Source organism: Miniopterus natalensis, chromosome 5, assembly GCF_054644295.1.
Source record: "Miniopterus natalensis isolate mMinNat1 chromosome 5, mMinNat1.hap1, whole genome shotgun sequence".
NCBI lineage: Eukaryota > Metazoa > Chordata > Mammalia > Chiroptera > Miniopteridae > Miniopterus > Miniopterus natalensis.
The window spans coordinates 47,126,409-47,148,634 of record NC_142085.1 but is presented as its reverse complement, the minus strand read 5'-3'; the positions used below and the strand labels follow the sequence as shown (position 1 = coordinate 47,148,634).

Genomic DNA, 22,226 nt, shown 5'->3' with positions numbered 1-22,226 from the left:
TGCCTGTCTCTCAGGATGTTGCGAGGACCCTCTTTGCTATTGTAAGTCAAACTGCATTTTTATTTTTTACAGTATTTCAAAATTGAGCCTGCTGGTGTGTGCGGGATAATTGGGAGGTGTGAGAGTAGGGACTGGAGGCTATCAAGTAAAAATCTGTTGGTTCTTCCTCCAAGATCTACTGAGTGGCCCGCTCTGTGAACAGACTCGGGTGTCCCATTGCGGGCCGCCGTCTTGCACCGGTAGCAGGGCCGCACCCTTCTCTCTGTCCTTGTGGCTGCCTCCTGCTAACTTACTGTAGCCAGAGTGACCTTTCCAAATGTGAGTCTTACCACAATACTCCCTTCTTAAAATCCTTCATAGTGGTTTTCTGATTCTCTTAGATAAAGTAAAAGCTTAACCCGCACCCTGCCTTCTTTTCGAGCTTCATCCCTTGCTTGTCTTCCACTTGTGCCCTACATTACACCACAGTGACACTCTGCCTCGCCTCAAGGGTGCCATCTTTCTCCTCTTTGCGCTTTCTTTGCCTGTGAATAATCTCTTTCCACCCTTTTGTAAAAAAAAAAAAAAAAAAAGTATCTTAGTCTGTAGGTTTCAGTTATAGCAGAAGAGATGACACCTATCGGTGTTCCTACAGCGAGCCCCTTTCCTAACACGTTTGGCTCATGCCTGCGCGCTTAATTATTGTCTTCTGCTAGACTGGGAGGCCTGCAAGGGCAGGGACTGTGTCTTTTTCTTCCCATCACGCCTGTAATTCTTCTCATATGAGTCAGGTAAAAAGTATTTGGTATGTTTGTTGAATCAGTAAGCAAATGATTACAGGAAGATAGTACATACAGTAAATAATACAGTAAATAAGATGAGCTGTGATAAACATTTGACCCAGGGCTACTGTAACGATAGCATCAAAAGAGCAATGGACAGGAATTAACTTAGTGTGAGAGTCAGAGGAAAGCGGAAACATCAAGCTTCCTCCTTTTAAAAAGAAGGAATGACAAGTTCAGGTTTGTTTGTTTTTTTATTTTGAGTTTTAGGTTATGATGGGCTTTATAAGTGGAGGCACCTTACATATAGCTGGACATTTGAACTAAGAGACATTGAGATGAGAGAAGGGATGGTGGTAATAACCATAGTCCTTTCAGCTTGAATCTATATAGCACTTGTTTTGGTTTTTCAAAACTTCTTTTTTTTTTTTTTTTACAGAAATGTCAAATGAGGTTAATTTCTTAGCAAATCATCTAGTGCTTTAGCTGGAGAAATTTGAAGAAAAACTAAGTTTATGAAAGATAAAACTGATTTTTGTAACAACGTTATCTTCTATTTTTGTTTAAATATGGAAAAAAATCTAGCCACAATCCTTTTTATTTTGCTTAGTTACGAAGGGGTTATTAACAAAGAGATGACCAGGACTCAGAAATAAAACTGACAGATACTTGTTTGTGGTGAAGGAGGGCTTCTCAACAATAATACTATTGATATTTTGCACCGGATAACTCTTTGTTGGGAAGAGCCCTGTAGGATGTTTAGCAGCATCTCGAGATGTCTACCTACTAGATGTCACTAACATCACCCCCCTTATAGGTAAAATAATAAAAAATGTCTGCAGTCTTTGTGAAATAGTTCCTGGGACCAAAATACCCACTCTAAAAAGTAGTACACTACATAATTAAAAATTATATCCCTTGTCATTGATAGGAAAACATTGTAATATATGGGAGCCTCGTAATTCCCATGTAAGTTATTTCTAGATCTTTATTTGGTCATCATTAATAAAATGTAAAAGACCAATGTGACCACTCCAAGTATTGCTAAGAATGAAGGGGTGAGGACTCCTGGCTACTTCTCTCAGAAAGCAAAGACTGCTAAGGAACAGAATTGATGATGGGAACCTAAGGAAAGGATGAACGACTAATTTGTGGCTTGAGGATCTGCTTCAAAGAGTGCATGGCTCTGCTTGCATCTTTGACTTGGGGCTCAGAAGTGAAGAGTTGAATACTTACATTTCCCCAAAGGAGAGGCTGCAGTTAGAGGGCGTGCACTTACATATATGGTCATCTTTATTTTTGTTCTGATGCACTGATATGGAAGACAGTGAATATTTATCTTATAATAGAAGGACACGATTTTCCAAAAAGTCGGCCACATATATTCCTATAGGTGGGAAAAGCATCTTCGGCGTTTTCGTCTCACATATTATTATCATTTGCTTTCTCAAAAGATTCATGTCAGTTGTTTGGCTGCAGACTACCAGTATTGTAAATATATGAAAATGAAACTACAATTTTTCACTTGGTTACTGCTAGTGATGGTATGGCATGCTTTCTGGAGTATGTTCTTTCTCTCTTATCTTCAGACTTGTTATTAATTATGAGAAGGCCCTACCTTCTTCTGCCTAACTTCTCTGAAATCACCATATCATAAATCTCTTATAATGAAGGTTCTGTTGGCATCTGGCTAAGGGAAATAATGACAGAATAAGCCCTAAAAGTGCTGTGATTTTTTTTGTGGTCATAAAGGAAGTGAATGGTAGCTTTCATTTTTCTTAGTAGCCTTTAGAAAAAAAATTGTCGGATTTTGCACATGTGGATGGAAAGCAGATTGATATTAAAATGTATATGGACTTACATCACTGTTAAGGGTAGCAAAGAAAAATCGTGGACTGGAAAAAAAGTTGTATTATCATAGAAATCTGTTCTTTTTATATTACATTTTCCCTCCCCTCCCTCCCTCCTTTCCTCCCTCTCTCTCCCTCTCTGTCTTTCTCTCCATGAATGTTTTATCTATAATAGCTGCCTGCAAGATACTGGAGCTTTTCTTTCCCCTTCCAAAATGTTTGAGTTTTTATCAATCTTTCTTATGTTGCTTTATTTTGGCATTAAATGACAAGTTGCACAGATTGAAATGTGTTTGGCATACTTCCTTTTATTATAGGTTAGAGTTGTATCTCTGCCTAATAAACATGCTAAAGAAAGTATGTTTGTTCAGAACAAAAACAACAAAAGGGAAAATAGGTTAATTTTCCAATGAAGGTTTTTTTTAAATGATGTCATTTTAAAGAATTCAGTATACATGATTTTTTTAGTTGTTGAAACTATTAGAGGAATTTCTAAGCTGAAACTTACAGACATTTAGCTACATGATTTACATATTCATGCAGTTAAACAGATTATTTGGAAAAAATGTTGGAGGATATTCAAAATGTTTGTTTTAGTGGAAGCAAAACTATCATAATTTTAAAAAAGTTTTTTTTAATAACATCATAATGATAATTATAATATTAACTGACATGTCTAAAGTGCTTAGTATGTCCTAGACAATGTTATAAGTTCTTTAATTTAGTCCATATAGCGATTTGTTAGGGAAAAAAACTATTATTATTCCCAGGCAGTTTCTTATGTAGTGTTTGATCCATGGGTTTCAATGCAAGGTATTTGACTCCTAGCCTGAATTGTTAAATAATATTCTCTACTGTTCTATAAATGTTTTCTTAGTCATCAATACATATTCACACATATACGTTTCTTCTATTTAGGCAAATAAAATTGTAATCTACATAAATACTCGTAAAACACCAACATTCTGGGCAGTATTAAAGACATGTTTAGTGAGGCATGACACTCAGATGGAAGACTTTAAAGGGCCAAACTTGTGAAATATAAAGGAAATATAATTAACATTTTTATATTTAATTGGAAGAATATGTTAACTATCTTGTAAGATTGTAATGAGGGCCCTGCCGGGCGTGGCTCAGCGGTTGAGCGTCGACCTAGGATCCAGGCGATCGGGGTTCAATTCCGGGTCAGGGCACATGCCCCGGTTTCGGGCTTGATCAGTGACTCTCTCATCATTGATGTTTCTATCTCTCTCTCTCCCTCTCCTGTCCTCTCTCTGAAATCAATAAAGATATAGTTAAAAAAAAAAAAGATTGTAATGAGGGAATAATATACCCAGTGTTAGATCTGTAGAGATATAAAGATATATAGATATGGACAGACATAGACAAAATATTATATATAGTGCTTAATTATAGGAATGGGAAGAGAGAGGCCTCCTCTCAGTTGCCTAAAGCAGAGGTCATTCACGGCTTCACTAAGGATGTGTGGTTTGGAATTTTAGCAAATACGTTTGTGATGAATCTTCTTCAGGAAGTTTACCACATAGCTTACTCCTTGATATAAATATCTCTAAATTTGAGCCTGACTGTAAAAAAATAATAATAATAATACTCTACTTCAAAACCTTTTGTGAGACTCCATATTATTTGTGTGCTTTCTGTTGGTGGGGAATTTAATCTACAGATTGTATGTCATTCTATAGATTGTATGTCATTTAGGGATATAACGTAGATGGAAGCTTTATAAAGGAAAGATATAACGAAGATCAAGGTAAAGAGTAATCAGTGCACCTCAAAATTCTCATTTTACAAAATATTTTATATGACATAACTCTATTTGTTTGATAAGAGAAGGATTTCATTTTGGGAAAATCTAAAGGCTTCCAAGCTTATATTGATACTGTGGCTAGACATATTTCTTTAACATCTGTAGCTTGAAAAGATCTACCTTTTAAGCCTCTTACTTAAAGGACTACTAATTTAAACTACAAAATAATCATGTTGAAAAATGGCAAACAGAACAGTCACATTCTTATAAAGGTAGTCCTTTTTCCTTTTATAATTGTTGAAATTTGGTAAGGACAATCCTTGCTCTTGTCATGTTATAGGTATTGTTCATTATTGTGAAATGAGATGAAAGCACATAAAATATTTCAAACATCAGGTACCCCCTTTTTCTATTGGTATACATCCTTTCACAGAAGTGTGTTTTTCACAAGTTCTTGTAAAATGCTAGATTATCCCTGTTACATGGGACTCAGTCAGTCACACCTTAGATTTTTAGACATTCTGTTTATTTATGCATATATACAACTAGTAATCTTATCCGTCTTTTGTTGAACATGTACACCAAAGGGCAATTCAACTTAAATGTTGAAAAATAGATCTATTCTGAAAATATTATCTGACCCATTCCACCTGGACAGTATGTCTCCTATGACTATATCTTCATAGCCTGCCATCTGCTTTTCTTCTGTATGTTCTTCACCATTGCATTTGGGTACAATTTTGGAACTTTTTCTTTCCTACCTTATTATCTGTATTATGTTTAGTATGAATTTATATTTCTAAACCTAATTAGACAGATTTTATGCACTATCAACTTTCTCTACACAATATTATTATTACAGTACCATTAGTTTAGAAGTAGAATCAATCATCATATTCCAGAGAACTTTCAACAAATCATTTTATTTGGAAATATTCACATTTACATTATTATCCTTTACCTGGAGAAAACAGTATTTCACTTCTAAATTTCTCAATAGTTTCAGATTTAAATATGCAGGGGTATATATTGAGTCCAATACTTTGTAGTGCTTTTCTGAGCTCATTTTTAATGTTAAGGTGCTTTGTGTTTTTATCCAGTTTTCCTGTTAGGTTTAAGTTTTAACTTGAAAGAAGTGAAATAATATATATATATTCATATAAATAGGCTTTAACCCTTAGTTTTGTGATGCCTCTCACCCCATTAGTCATAGACTAAATGAATTAATTTATCTTAGCAACATATGAAATTGAATGAGGAAACAAAAATGTACAGAAGGGTGTATGTGTATATATACATATATATATATATATATATGTATATATACACACACACACATATATATATATATGGTTGCGCTCATAATGAAAAAAAATAAACGATGTAATAGCCCACTGTATTAAAATGAGGGTTTTTTTTTTTGTTTACTATACAATAATTGTTTTTAAAATTTGAAAGAGAGCCAGTAAGAAATAAATTGAAATCATTTTTCATAGTGTAAGGCATCAGTGATATTTCTGTGTTTTCCAATGGAAATGTTAATGATAAGAATTTATTTTAATAGTGGCCTGTCTAGTTCCAAATTACTACCATAAATGAAAGAATTTGTGTACACGCTAGAATATAGCAATTCTAGATTATCTGAAACTATAATATTCTTGTTGTTGAGTTTGGAGGACGAGTTAGTTATTCTCAAATAAAGAACTAAACTAGATGTCTTTTTCATATCTAACATAGTTACTTTTTATACACTTTACTAAAATTATATTAAAAGACATTCTAGCAGTACCTACATTATCTGTTTGCAAAATGCTCTGGATGCAAAGTACGTAAGATACAGATAGAGCTGTGACAGATTATTTGCTTGGTATAGAGAGAAAAATTAGCAATGGACTGATATTCTGTTATAAGGAGTAGAAAGTATGGGAATCCACTTACAGAATTTTACTATTTTCTATCTCTAATGATTGTTTATCTCACATATATGTAAATATGTACATATACATATGTGTATTATGTATATGTCTGTTTGCTTTTTGTGTATGTGCGTAGCTAACTTCTTTTTTGACTAAAGGATTGAGCTCAGCAACATCATTTGTTGTAAGGATTTATTCTGCCTGTGATTTTCTTTTATTTCTAAAACTTAAGGATTGAGTGAATTTCCTCATTGTTCTGATGTATCTTTTTTAAATGTCATGCTTCAGGGTAAACTGATTTTTTATGATCTTTGGAAAATTTTCTACTGACATCACAGAAATGATTATTTATCTCCCCACATGTTCAAATGGCATTAAGCTGCTTTAGGGTTATTTGCTCCACAAGACTTAGTATTGATCCACATTTTATAACTGACTAAATAAGAAAAATATAATCTTTACAAAATAGCTAGAAAGATTGCTTTAACTGATGATTTTGTTTTAATCATTTTGGAAATTATTGCAGAAAACTGATGGTGAAAAGGCATGTCTGAGACTGCTTCAAATGGAAGGACTGCTTTAAAATGTAATTAATTCTTTATTTTGGCTGTGGATCTTAAAGACCTTTCTACAGATAGATTTAAATATATTGCAGGGGAAAAATCTTTTATTGATGAATCACTCACAAAAGAGTCTAATTTAATTCTTTGACTTGAACTAAAATATGTTCACTTTATTAAACAATGAAATCTCAAACATTTGTATTTATATGTATATTTCTTGTCTTGCTGAACATCTTTGAATTTGAAGTAACCTGCCCTTACGTAATATTCTGATATCGCCAGATCCACTATTAGAGTCATTGAGAAACAAGCCAGTAACTGCCACAAATAGCTCTCCAGGTTAAATATAATTGGTCAATCACATGTCCCTACACACATTTCCTGCATGTCTACCTGCGCTGAGTAGTTTTCTCACTTAACATCGATGAAATGCTACAGCTTGGCAGGAAAGGTGACTTTAGAATCTATATTCACCACTGAAATAGGAGATAGTTGAGCACATTGTAAAAGATACAAATTAAAGCACAAAATTTTAATTTATGTAATATAACTTGTATGAAATACCAGAATCTTAACTAGCTAAAGCACATAATCAAATGCTTATACATACCATTTGATTGTACATCAAAGGTAGAATGATATTTAGATATCATCATATTGGGTTTTTAGCAGATTCATCTTTGGTCCGTTGTCCGATAATGCAGAGAGTAGGCAAACAATCAGGGAAGGAATAATTTGGCTATGTTTGCCTAATAATTTTTGTTTCTTGTGTAGATACACATCTGGAAATGGGGAAGTGGCTCAGTGTTTATCAAGGTAGAACTAGAGTGAGATCAAAACTTTGCATGGAAAATTACATTGTGACATAATCATAATAGTAATTTATTGAGTGCTGTTCTCCACTAGGCACTGTGCTAAGTCCTTCACCTGAATTATGTAGTTCATTTCACAACAATCTTATGAGGTCATCTTGTTACCAGGTTTCTCTGTGTTAGATGTGGAAAAGCAGGGCTCAGAGAATTTAAGCAAATTTACAAAGGTCGTGCAGCTAGTACATGCTGGAGGGGAAGCCAAACTGATCATTTATAATAAAGGACAAGTCCTATTGCCTTTTCAGATTGTTGAAGTGAGCCCTTATGTGATGAAATTAACAATGTATATTATTCAGAATATAAATTTTATCTTTTAAGAAATGTTTTAAAAATGATTATGTCTAAACAAGAGTAGTTTTCAAAAGAGGAATTCTCACTCGTATATTTTACATTATTTTTTGTATGTGGGGCCTACATTATCTGACCTCTCGATATGTTTTCAAATCTGTGAGGAATAATTTAGCATAATGAGAATGAATAATAAAACTAAAATTACAAAACTTATAATAAATGTAAGAAATCTTTGAAAATGAACTTGACAGTGGCATAAGTGCTATAGTAAATTGTGCTGTGTCTCAAATCTTCCTAGCACCAGTTGCTGTTTAAGACCTCTCCTGTTGCATCCTCTTGTTCATGATGACAGGACCTGAAGGAAATCTTTTAGAAAAATAAAATAATACTGTCAAAAATAAGCCACCTTTTTTTAGTTACTACAAATAAGTAATGAATGTTTGAGTTTGGTCAGTTAGTTTCCCCTAAGTGTTTTTAATCCATGGCAGCCCCATAACTATACTACTTAGCTATACATTTGAATTAGATTTAAGATTACTGTAATTTTAGTTATTTTCCAGTGGGATTACTAAATTCTAAGATTTCATACATAATTAATTTTTTTTTTAATCTATAGGTTGATCTCTCATAGTGGACCTATGAGGACAATATTGAGTGAGATCCAGAAGGGTCTGATTTCATTTTGAATCTTTTATGGGAGTTGATTTTAAGTAATTTACTTCATTTTCAAACTTCATTTCTGGATACTTTTTTGCACAAACCAAAATGAATGTGCACATTTCTGGGAACCCAGACAGGGTTTGACAACAGTGGCACAGTGCGAGTTAGAGGCGAATTGTGAGGCAGAGGAGTTGCTGACGCAGGGGCACGTCTGTCAGGAATGGCCTGGGAGGCAGGGCCCCCTTTAAGAACCTGTCTTTCACGCCCCAGCTGAGGCACCACTGAAGGACTAAGGGGGTGTTCATTTGTATGTGGGGTTCTGGGGTGGTGGTGATGGTGATAGAAAAGTGTTTTTAAAGCATTTCATTGAAGACAGTTGTATGGGAGTTCTAACAGCTAGATAACTGATTGCCCTGTTATTGTTAAAACAACCTTTTTACAAATAGAAATATAAAAATAACTAGTATGTCTCTAGTGCTTGATAATTAGTAACAAGGAAACAAGGTCATGGGAGCCCAGGAATGTGAAGTGACTTTGTCTAAATTACATGCCAGTACGTGGCAGAGTGGATTTGAACACAGATCACTTCAATTAATACCCAGTTCCCTTTCTCTGTAGCACATTCCCTCTTTAACACAGCCAAATATTTATAAAGTCGAGTAAGAATAAAAAAGAGATTTTAAGTGTTCTAACGCGGCATCTTTTTATTTCTTCTAAATAATTTTTGTAACGACATCAGAATTATGCTGACATTCTGATAAAATAAAGAGTATTTTAATGCCAGACCTCAGAAAAACCCTTAGCATATTCCAAACTGATAATTTAACAAAGGAGAAAACACGGTGTTTGCATAATGCTTTATTTCCTTTTACAGTCTAAATCTTAAAAATAAGACTTTTAAAAGCTTCGTATTTCATACCTGTTTCTTTTCCACTATACACTACCGATAAAAGCACTAAATTAAGTGACACAAATAAATAACACCTATTTAGTAATGCCCCGAATCGAGTTTTCCCTTTTAGTGTCACAAACCCCCTTACCCTGGGCCTTGGGCGCCTGTGCGCCAGCTTCCCGCTGCGCGCTCCTCCCTGCCGCGGCGCAGGGGAGCTGGGCGAGCTGGCCGGTGCCTCGCCGGCTGTGATAAACTCAGGTGCGTCGTGGTGTTTCCATCCTGCCTGCCACTGCTCCTTCTCAGTGTGAGAAATCGCAGCGTATCGGTGACAGGGGGTCTGGCTTTCAGGCAGACTTTTGTAATTATTCCCTCTGAGGCACTGTCAATAGGATTAAAATACTGGATCTGGATCTGTCTCTCCCAGATGAGGTCAGCACTTCGAGCAGTGGGAGTGCTATTTCCACAAGCTCTGCTTCCCCCTTTGCCTTATAGAAGCATAGACATTAATATGACACAAATATTTGAAAGCTCCTATGGAAACAGACTCGCTTTGCCTGGATTAAGTAAAATGTCCATCTGCAATAAATAAAATAGCAGCATTCATTATAATCCCTAACTATGTATGTATGTAGATTCTATAATATTAAAGCCCAGAAACTTTCAATTACAGAACAAGCTACTTATATAGTTCATAATTAATAAACTTTTTGCAGCTGCATAACTGTGGCCGGAAACATCTGCAAAGCCTCATGTTTTACACACAGACACATATGTATAATTCCTTCAGAAAAAGTTCAATTGTGCTTAAAAGCACAGGTCTGGAAACAGAGTAAGACCTGAGGAAGCTGAATCTAGTTGTGTTCAGTTAGCTCATGGAAGAAGAATTGAGAGGGTTAGGAAGGAAGGAAGCCAGCCTTTGTCTAGCTAAATGATGTGGGGGAAACAATAAGAATATTTAAAATCTATTCAGATATTCACTTAAAACTCACTTTGTAGATAATGTATTAAAAATCTCCCCTAAATATAAGCTTGCTATTGATAAGAATCTATTTCTTTTAAGTTATAAAATTACTCAGATATAATTGCTACTCCTCAGATAAAATATGTTATTATTATGTGACTCTAAAATTACCAAATGGTAAAAAGAATATGTTGATTATAGATTTTCCAAAGTTTTAAATAATTTATAGTTAATTTATTTTACCTAAATGCAGCTTTATAAAAATAGATCAATATAGAATATATGTGTTAGAAGGGCAAAGTAATATATTATCAATAGATAAAATTTGGAACTTTTTTCTTTGTTTACTTAAATGTTTAGTTTGAAGTTGTATTATTAATGGGTTTTATTATATATAACAACTTTACTGAGATATACTTCACATGCCATACAATTCACCCATTTAAGTGAACAATTCCATATTTTTTTGTATAGTCATAGAGTTGTACAATTCTCACTGCAAATTAATTTTAGAGCATTTTCATCACCCCCAAAAGAAATCCTGTACTCATTAGTAGTCCCTTGTCATTTCTCCTCACTGTTCCAGCCCCTAGCAACCACTAATCTAGTTTCTATCTCTATAGGTTTGCCTGTTCCGAATATTTCACATAAATGGAATTATGTAATATATGATCTTTTGTGATTGGATTTCTTCACCTAGCATAATGTTTTCAAGGTTCATGCATATGTGTCAGTATTTAACTCCTTTTGATTGCTGAATAATACTCCATTGTATTTATTCATTTATTATTTGATGGGCATTTCCGTATTCCACTTTTTTGGTTATTATGAGTAAGTCTGCTATGGATGTTTATATGCAAGTTTTTGCATTGCTGTATTTTTCCATCTTTCTTGCATACATACCTAGGAGTGGAATTGTTGGGTAATATGGTAATTATGTTTAACCTTTAGAAGAACTGCCAGATTTTTTCAAAGTGGCTGCAACGTTTTACATTTCTAGCAGCAGTGTATAAGGGTTCTTATTTCTCCATATTGTTCCCAACACTCGTTTTGTCTGTCTTTTTTATTATAGCCATCCTACTGGGTTTAAGTGGTATTTCATTGTGGTTTTGATTTGCGTTTCCTAATGGCTAGTGATGTTGAGCATCTTTTTGAATGTTTATTGGCCATTTGTATACCTTCAATTGAGAAATATTTATTCAGATTCTTTGCCTATTTTTGATTGGCTTACTAATGAATTTTAACTTTTATTTTTCTTAGAACTCTAATTTTTAGATTTTTCAATGTCTCATTTTACCTCCCTCATCAATTTTATGGTGGAGATATTTTGTTATGCATTCTTTAGAGATTTTGGTAGTCTGAGAAAAGACCTGGAACCTACAGAATGATGATTCTAAAAACCCGGAAACGTTTTAAAATATAGAAATGTCCAGGCTCCAGGAATGATTTGATTACTGTGACAGGGCCAAGGCATTAGTGTCTTTTGAAAGCATCTCTAATGTGCATTCATAGAGCATAGCTGATGAAGATAATGGATTATCAGTGCCTGGATGTCTAGAATGGTGTCCAGTATGTCTGAGATTAAAATTGGAGCTTACGATTTCCAACAAAATAACCTGTTAAGGACCAGGGAACCTGTCTTGGCTGTAGAATTCTAGAAGTATGTGGATTTTCTGGGATAGGGCCCTTACAAATATAATCAGATAAGATACCCTCTGTGTTTACCCTTATAGGTAATAAGGGCAAGTCTGAGCATCTCTACCCTCACTCAAAAGTAAGAGATATTCCATTACACCTAATTGTTAGGCTTAAAGGGTGGAAATCTGTCCGTGGCTTTTGGATGGCCTTTAGCATTGTTCGTTGAGAACACAAGAGTTTTTAAACCAGTGCCCTCGTTGTTCCACAGGCTGCCTCATGAGGTATATACTTAAAGACCTGGTGCCTGTTATTTAAACACTTGCCGCCCATTGAAGACAGCTGTGGAATGTGAGATTGTAAGAATAATTTAATTGAGAATCAGAGCTCTAGAATTCTGTATCAATTCACTTATATATTTAAATACCTCTGTGTTCAGAGATATTTTGTTGCAGTACTATAGCTCTTAAGTAATTGATTTACAAATGGGAAGCCCTATTGCCTTTTGTGTTCTTTTTAATGAATTTAAATTCCAAATATTATTTGAACCAATTAGGACAATATTCTTATGTAAAACTGTTGAAATTAAATATATTAAATTACATTTATTTCTTTGCAGTAGATACTATAACAGGTCTTGTAATATAGTATATTGTAATAATAATTTAGTAGATATATTGAAGTAGATAATAATGTTGCTGTCTATTAAACAGAAATTTCATGGTCTTCCTTGATTTCCTTTTTCTTTGGTATTTTTTCATTTAAAGAACAGATCAGATGAAAACTTGCTTAGTATATAAAATCTGACAAGATTATGGTTCTTGGCTCTAGAATAATGAATTTATGTTGTTTTATTCATTAAGGCCCTAAGGGCAGAAAAAAAAGTCAAAGGAATTAATCCCAGGCCCTTGTGGTAACACTGAAAAAATACTATTACTAAAATAATAGGTAAAAGATTTTTTTTACAAAAGTAATCAAATATTGAAAACAGATTTTATACATATTTCCAATTTTCATCAATACAATGAAATATTATCTAAAGGCATGTTGAGCACACAATGCAATATACAGATGATGTATTATAGAACTGTACACCTGAAACCTATATAATTTTATTAACCAATGTCACCCCAATAAATTCAATGAAAAAGAAAAATTATAAACAGGGGAAAAAATACAGTGTTCAGTTAAAAAAGCAAAAAGCATCAAAAGGCAGGAAATTAAAATGGTATGTTTTTTATTGTAATTAACTTTACCATAGACACGTACTATATTAATTAAAGTCTGCTTTGAGTTCAAATGCTGTTGAACAAATTGAGAAATAAAGCAAAGGAAGAAAAGTTTTAAAACTGTGATTTCACGATTTCTAGAAAGTTATTCCTGTATACTTTGTAGTTATGTATGAAGGGAATTTGTCTTTGATTGAGGCTACAGAAGTCCTTTACCCCTAAAACCTTTTTGCTAGTGCTTTTTAGAAAACCAGCTGCATTTATAGAGGAGAAATTGTGTTGATTTCCAGGTAGCCTTTTTGGGAGCAGCTTGGAGAACTCATCTAATTCTTCCTATGTGGTTGACTCTCAGATATGTCACTTCACACCAGTTTCTGTCACTGAGTATTTTACTGAAGCTATTTCATGTAGCTATTTCATCTAATTTTTTAAAATATGTCTTTATTCATTTCAGAGAGAGGAAAGGGGAGGGGGAGAGATTGAAACATCACTGATGAGTCATTGATCCCCTGCCTCCTGCACGCCCCTTGCAGGCAGGTGCCCTGACCGGGAATTGAACTGTGATCTCCTGGATCATAGGTTGATGCTCAATCGCTGAGCCATGCTGGCCAGGCTAAAATTTTAATTTTAAGAGCATCTGTTACTTTCTTCCCAAACTTTTTAACCACCCAATTGCTCACTGTTATTGCAAGAGACGCATCTTATGTTGTTGCATGTTCTTGACTTAATATCATAGCTCCAGAGATTTTGTACAATAGTCTCCCTTGTCTGTGGGGGATATGTTCCAAGACCTCCAGTGGATGCCAGAAACCATGGATATTACCCAACACTATATAGACTACATTTTTTCCCTATACATCCCTACCTATAATAAAGCTTAATTTCTAAATTAGGCACAGTAGATTAGCAATAACAACTAATAATAAAATAGAACAATTATAACAGTGTACTAAAATAAAAGCTATGTGAATGTGGGTTCTCTCTCTCCAAATCCTGTTTGTGCTATTACTTAGCCTTCTTCTCGTGATGGTGTGAGATGACACAGTGATGAGATGAAGTGAGGTGAACGAAGCAGGCAATGTGACATTGTTTAGGCTCCTGTTGATCTTGACAGCACATCAGAGGAGGATCATCTGCTCGGGCGATCCTGGATCGCGGAGCCGTGCCAGTTGACCCTGGGTAACTGAAATGCAGAAAGCGAAACCACGGATGAAGGGGGCTGCTGTACTTCTTTTTAATAACTCTAAATTAATAGTTTCCCTAGAGGTTAAGTCAAAACTGCCTTGTTACAACTCATTATTTTCAATATTAACCGAGCTGAAACAAAATATTACTTCCAAGAAAAAATGTTAAGACTTTTAGGACCACATTTTTCCAATATTGCTTCTATCATTATCTGTTTAATAAGAGCCATGCCTGTACTCCATAATTTTGCAGGAATCGTCAGTGCCAAAATTCATAGTGAAATTGAGAATACCCATTTAATATCTCTTCTGTAAGGTATGCTAGGATATTATTTCATAGTTTTCTAAGTTAAAATAATAGCTTTAAATTAGTAAAGGAGTATAATTAAAGACAATAGGGGCACCTTGGAAATTAATTTTTAGGGTTGCCAAAGCCCTTGAGAACCATTGAATAAATGCCAGACTTGGGCTCATTCAGTAGTCGACGCGGGTGGAATAGCATATGGCTGAGGATCAGTAGTCCTGTGTTCTAAATCCAGTTTTAACCCAGACAAACAGAACTATTTGAAGAACTCAGGTTACTTTTGCTTCAAATCTGCTTTCCCATCTGTTAAAGTGGTAACAGAATTTAATGTAATATAAAAGTTGATGATAAGGATTTTAAATTTCTCTACATTAGGTACCATACATATTCTACAAATCATGTATGTTGAGCAAAAAAATGTACCCCCTTGTTTGCGAGAAAAATGGGAATAAGCCTTTAGTTAGAGGCTTTTATTGACAATGGAAGATAGAAAATTTGGAGGGATTCCACTAGGTAGTTTGCTGCCTAGTAACCTGGAAGAATCACCTAGTAGATGTTGAATCCTGTGTACCCCCTGTGTCCCTCTTCCTAACCTCCTCTCCCTGTAAAAACTAAGTAAATGATGTCATGTCTCTCCCCTTGAGCCTCCTGTTACTGTCTCTCTTTTTCTGTTTTTAATTCTCTGGGTCTTAATGTTATCAAGTTGCAGGTTGTGAATAAAGCATTGCCTTCTCTATTTTATAGATGTTGTATCTAGACTTTGAATTACAGATAATACTTAGAGCAGGATACAATGAATATTTAAAGAAAGGAGTTTCCATCCTGAATTCTTTAACCGAGCCGTTCACCATTCTTTTCTGTGGCAAGATCATATCTTTGGAGACATTTTTAAGTGTTATATTTTTATTATATTATTTTGTAATCAATCTCATTGTTTTCTCTCTGTGTCTTAGATTTGTAGTAATTGCTACTGAGAACATGTAAAGATGCATTAAGCTGCTTTGCTCAATATGTTATGAGTTTTTCCTCTTGTATGAAGAGAGGAAGCCAACTAAAGGCAGACTGGCTTCTGAGCTCAGTAGTGGATGGTATATTTACAAAGAGATGGCTATAGTTCTGTTTCCATATCTAACACTTACCTATCACAGTGTAACATATCTTTAAGTTTCTAAGTTATCTAAAATACCTATCTTGTTAATGTAAAGCGGCTTTATTTTCTTAAAACTCAGAAGGTGATTTTGAGCTCTCAAATGTATCAGCATGTGAGCAAAAGTAGAAAATATTTTCTGCTGGAGAATATACCTCCTTGATAAGATACGATAGCTTTTCCTACCAAAGAGTGAAAATGTGATTAAGTTACTGAATAATGCCCAAGTTAAGAACATTAAGTCAACTTGAATATAACAATTTAGTTATATTTGAACTTACGTTAAATGTTATAAATCTATAAAGATATGATTTATTAATTTCTGTTAAATTTGAAGGTCACTAAAACTTAAATATTCATTTAAAAAATATGAAGGACAAATTGAATTTATTATATATATTTAATGTATCATACCATCTATTAATAAAACATTGTCGAGATAATAAAAATTTAATTTGCTAAATTTTAATTGAAAATGAATATATAAAACATCCAGTGACAGTAAATGGTTCAAGGTTTCTTGATTTAATAACAAATAGGATGTTAGTGAATAAAAACAACCTCACTAGGAGGTGATAGAGATGCTTTCTGTGCCTGTCTGTCCGTTGCTGAGAGCATTTGCTGTATTAATGTGACTCTACCCTAAGCCTCTCTTGGCTGGGGAGAAACGGTCCTGGTCTCTTTACAGTTGATGGCTTTCTCCTTAATTCTGGTGAATAGGTTTCTCCTATTTATGGGATTTCATTATTTTTAGTAACAAGGAAGTTCACTTAGTGGAAACCCACCTGCCTTATAAGTTAAATTGGTTGAAATTATATTTTGAAGTTTCCTGAAAATTTGAAGGTAATATATTTCTATCATTTTCAAATGAAACATTTTACAGCATTATTTCTAGTAAGTGATTAAAATTTTCTTAAATTTTTTATTATAAATCAAATCAACAAAAAACGTTCTTTTACAGCCATATTTGGTGAAGAAAACATAACTTTTGAGTGTGTTAATGCAGTTTAGCAAACAAAAGTTAATGATATTGAAATCAACGTTACCTTTGATTAAATATCCTAAGATTTTGTCTAAACAAATTATGCTTGTGTTCAGTTTTGGGCTCTGGACTTTAAACTGATGTGAACTATAGGTACAAAATTGGGTTTTTATTATTTTTGTCTTAAAATGGAGTATTATAAAATTGGGTTATTGATATACACTAAACAAAATTTTATCATAAACAGCTTGTTCACAAATCATATTTCATATTTTATTCTTTGCTAAATAGTAATGAAATTTTAAAAAGGTCTACTTGCTCTTATGTTTCTATTTTCACTTTCTTTTGCATACCCAGCCTGTGGCCGGGGATTCTACAAATCTTCCTCTCAAGATCTTCAGTGCTCTCGATGTCCGACTCACAGTTTTTCTGATAAAGAAGGCTCTTCAAGGTGTGAATGTGAGGACGGATATTATAGGGCTCCATCTGACCCACCATATGTTGCGTGCACAAGTAAGTTCACAAGAGTCCCTTCCTACATTTGTACTATTGTGACATCACTGAGTTAGGCAAAGAATTTGTGAATATTCTTTATTATTAAATATTTAAAAATTTTTCATGAACCTCTAAAGCTAAACAGTAATGCAAAATACATCTTACTTCAACTTCAGTTTAATTTTTATGTCTGCAAAATAAAGATGCATTTTAATAATATTTTTCACATCTATTTAATAGGAATCATAAAATGTAAAAGTTATTTATTTGAGTCTTACATGTGTATGAAATGTGAGTAAAAAGTAATGGTTTCTAAATTAAAATCCCATCACTAAATAGAGCAAATCTCACATCTTGGTGCTTCAATTAATGAGTGTTTGAAAGTCCCAAATCCAAACCAAATTCCAGACAGTCCTATAAATCATTCTTGAGCACATTAAAAATGAATAGATGTATTCTCTGTTATACGGTTAAAAGGAAAACTATTTTTAAACAACCTCACAACTGTTTTTTTTTTAGGCGTATTAACTGTTGTTTTTTAATTGCTTGGAAGTAAAATAGCTAAAGACTGTGGCAAAAGTACAAAGACAGTTGTTATCCTGTTTTCATTTTGACATATTAAATGGAAAATAAATAAAGCCTCTTGCCAAGTGAATTCAAGGAGGCTTTTATATGGCTTCACTAGGAAAGGTAATGAAACGTTTATGTGAAAGAAAGCATTTCAACTCGTTTTCTCTATGGTAATTGAGCCGCTGGCTTAATGACCCACATGGTCCTTTGGTGCATTTTGTTTGCCTTTTTCTATTTTTGTTTATTTGTTTGTTTATCTTTGGTTCCTGAAGGGCCCCCGTCTGCACCACAGAACCTCATTTTCAACATCAACCAAACCACAGTCAGTTTGGAGTGGAGCCCCCCTGCGGACAACGGGGGAAGAAACGACGTGACCTACAGGGTGCTGTGCAAGCGGTGCAGCTGGGAGCAGGGCGAGTGTGTCCCCTGTGGGAGTAACATTGGATACATGCCCCAGCAGACCGGCTTAGAGGACAACTATGTCACCGTCATGGACCTGCTGGCCCACGCCAACTACACTTTTGAAGTTGAAGCTGTCAATGGAGTTTCTGACTTAAGCCGATCCCAGAGGCTCTTTGCAGCCGTCAGCATCACCACTGGTCAAGCAGGTAGGCTTTTTCCTTTGCCTCCCCTGAGGGAATAATGTCCCTACATTAGCGAGGTGTCTCGCTTGGGTATTTAGTTAACTTGGCTACACAGGACTCGATTATTCCAGCCTGTTGATTATTCACACCTTTAACTTTTCTTTGTTATTTCTCCAGTTGCCTGTTAAACCATTACTAGACTCATTAACATCTCCTCCAGAGATCTGGCAGGAGAAGTAAAAGGGATAAATTGTAAACCAGTTAAGACTGCTCTAAGACTAGAAACTGTTGACAAATCCAGAGGAGAGTGGGTACATTGGGTAAAACGAAATGCAGGGTATCACTGGCATTTTTACCTTTTTGTGTGATATGTGCTCATGATCAAAATCTACATGAACATTAGGAACAGTGAAAGAGCTGGCTGCACTGCCTCCCATAGTGTTAACCAATTTTTAACCAGTTAGAATGTGATATTTGAAATATATGGCAAGTCTGCTTTAAATTTTGCATGAGGGAATTTTAAGTTCACCAGGAGATTTGTGATGGTATTGTTTGTAACATTGAAATAAGTACTTGGGAGATCTCATGACGATTTCAAAAGAAATGAATTAGAATATATAATAACCATGATTATGAACTTCTAGTTTAGCCAAAAAGCAGTTTTCACTTATTTTCTTACTGGCATTTGAGATGCCCTGTTCAGTCATTTTTTGCTTTGCTACCTATGTTTTGGAAAGTACAAATTGGGAAGGAAGTTTTATAAATTGGAGACTTTCTAAACCTTCAGAAAAATATTAACTACTGAGGAAAATTTCAGAAATTGAGGGCTTTCTCAACCTTTTGAAAATGCTTGCTGCCGAAGGAAGGTGCTATGCAGGAGATGCAGCCAAGTGCTATGTCATCGTCATTAATAAAATTGGACTTACACTGGAGCCCTGAGTTGTGTGAGCATCATAATAAGCTTATAACAAGGTCTTCTTGATCTTTGGCTGGCTGTCAAAAACCAGTATTATCCCAAATTCCTGGACATAGACTAATCTATTCTTCATTTCTATGCCAATTTTAACAGAGTTACTTATTTAAATTATATCTGCAGAACGAAAACTATGCATATGGTCTCCTGCTTACCATTTTGAACAGATTAGTAGGGTCTTATTCTAAAGATTTCTTTTCGATATTTAAAAGGCTATTATTGCAAATTATATCTCCCATGTAAAAGCAGCAGAAGTCTGGAGGTATAACAACATAGAGACTTTTAAATCTTCAAACATTGGGCAAAAGAAATAACGAATTTAACTGATATTTGGATTGATGCATTTTACTTGCCCTACACGATTTACTAGTCTTTAAAATGTTGTTGTCATTACGTTTTTACTTATGTTGCTGTACATTTAAATTTGTCATCATAACTCTGCAGCGAGTGTATCTGAGACACTTTAGGTTCATGATTGTGATACTAGCACTATCTTTAGAACCATTAATAGGACTCAGGTCTACTGAACTAGAATAACTGCTTACTCCTGCTGATATCAAGGATATAAAGGGACATTTTAATTTATTTTTGAATACAACATACAGATGCTGAATTGATACCCCAAATAGAGTTCACCAAATAGGTTGTCTTTGGAATTAGTTTTCTTGCTCTTTAAACGTCAGTGTTTAATTTTTCAAGTTTACACTAACACCAGCTAAATGGATCATAGATTTTCCATAAATTTCCAAATCAAATATATCACAGTAGTTGGGTAAAGTGGCTTTGGGCGTTGATTCTCTTCTCTTAAGAGTAAACTAGACTTGTTTGTCTTGTGGGAAGGAGGTAATTTAAATGTGCAAAAATTAGATTGTGCTGTTCGCACGATTCTGTAAATATACTAAAAAATTATTGAATTGTGTACTTAAAAATTAGTGAATTTTGTGGTATGTAGATTTTATTCCAATAAAGCCATTAGACTTTTTATGAAGAATAGATATAATAAAGTTAAAAAGCAAACTAGGTTTGCACTTTTATACTGAAATATTAATGCACAATTGCCTCGTCTCTACTCCATCTCAAATACTAAAAACCCATGAATTTTCATTGTTACACTGTTAGCTTTTTCTGTTAGCTTTTTCTACTTAAAAAAAAAAAAAGTGTTTAAATATGGCAGCAAGCTGTGGTAATTTTAAAAGTTTTAATTTATTTTTTTAACAGAACAGATTTAGAATATGTAAGTGACTCTTCTACTCAATTTGTATACCACTTCTCCCCCTACATGCATCACCAATAGTTTTGCTTTTTTTTTTTTAAAGGGGAGTGATTTGAAACTTTGTGATCCTTGAAATTCTCATTCTCCATTTAACCAAACAGCAGCACCTCCCACCTAGTTTATGCCGCAGTCACTTTGGGAATGAATTTAAGCCTCCCCCTCTGGTTTGTTATCCCTCTTGTCAACCATCCACTGTGCCTAGTATAAAACAAAGAATCCGAATGGGGAGGGGGCAGGAATACAGAGGAAGAATGGCGCAGAATCAGCCTGTGTTTGAAAGGCAGCCTGTGCTCTTTGTAGTTCCTTTTCTATGATGTTTGGCGTCTGGAGCTCAGACCCTCCATAGCAACGTTTGTGGAAATGGAAATACACTGAGGACCCTCTGTCCTTATTGGTGTTACAGGAACTGTGCTCCAGCCCCAGTTCTGCCACTTAGGAGGTGTGTGCTCATGGATGAATCGCTAAAGTTCTTTGTGCGTAAAATGGGGATAAAATAATATCGAGCTTCCTGTATTATTTTGTTAAATGAGACAATATTAGAGAAAACTTAAAAACCATTATTACAAAACTGTTATTTCAGCGAGTAGCAAGGTGAATGCTGATTAGCCCTCTTTTTATGAAACCCTTTGTGAGCATATGTCAAGGCAAAACATTCTAAAATCTTTATCTATTGCAGGGTGGGGGGAAATAATGGAGGCCCAGAATTGTCAACGATGTGCTACAACATTGGAGGAGGGAGGAGTTAATTTTGTTTGGCCTGTATAAAATGTAATTCTTAAGCCACAAGTTATTGTAAGACTGATGTTCTTATTTAGACCAATAATTAGCTTTAAGATGAGAACGGTAGCCAGAAGCATACTATGTGATATTCATATTTAGGTAATTTTTTTAGTTGCTTATCATGAACATATGACTTACATAAGCTGGCTGATATATATTCTTTTTATTGTTGTTTTTTTGGGAATGATATTGACCTAGTAACAAAGAAGTCACAGGGATCAAACTTACATACTTGGGAGAGATTTGAAGGACATATAAGTGAAGGGAAAAGCTCATCCATTTGATTTATGGCATGACCCTCATTCTTCTTTACATTGGAAGGCTCTCTTGAACAAATATGGTCGTAATTATTACATTTGTGTTCATAAGAGCTGACTATTTAAATGATGCTTTTCAAGTACTGCTTCATCTAAGAGTACTGATGAGTGTGTGTCAAGTACTGTGGAGAATGCTAGGATAGGAAGGTAAAGAATGGTCCTATCCTTATGAGGAGCCCATACTGTATGTAGTAGGATATATATTCATTTCACAACTCA

At 34.5% G+C, this 22,226-nt stretch overlaps 1 protein-coding gene across 5 annotated transcripts in view; it reads left to right on the top strand.

Annotated features, from left to right (window-relative positions):
- Positions 1-22,226, top strand: part of EPHA7 (EPH receptor A7) — a 157,571-nt gene that overhangs the window by 37,167 nt on the left and 98,178 nt on the right. For all 5 annotated transcript variants that reach the window (XM_087817515.1, XM_016198771.2, XM_016198770.2 and 2 more), the window contains exons 4-5: positions 17,373-17,528; positions 18,353-18,688. In XM_087817515.1, the coding sequence (XP_087673641.1) occupies positions 17,373-17,528; positions 18,353-18,688 (492 nt within the window). The remainder of the gene's footprint in view (positions 1-17,372; positions 17,529-18,352; positions 18,689-22,226) is intronic.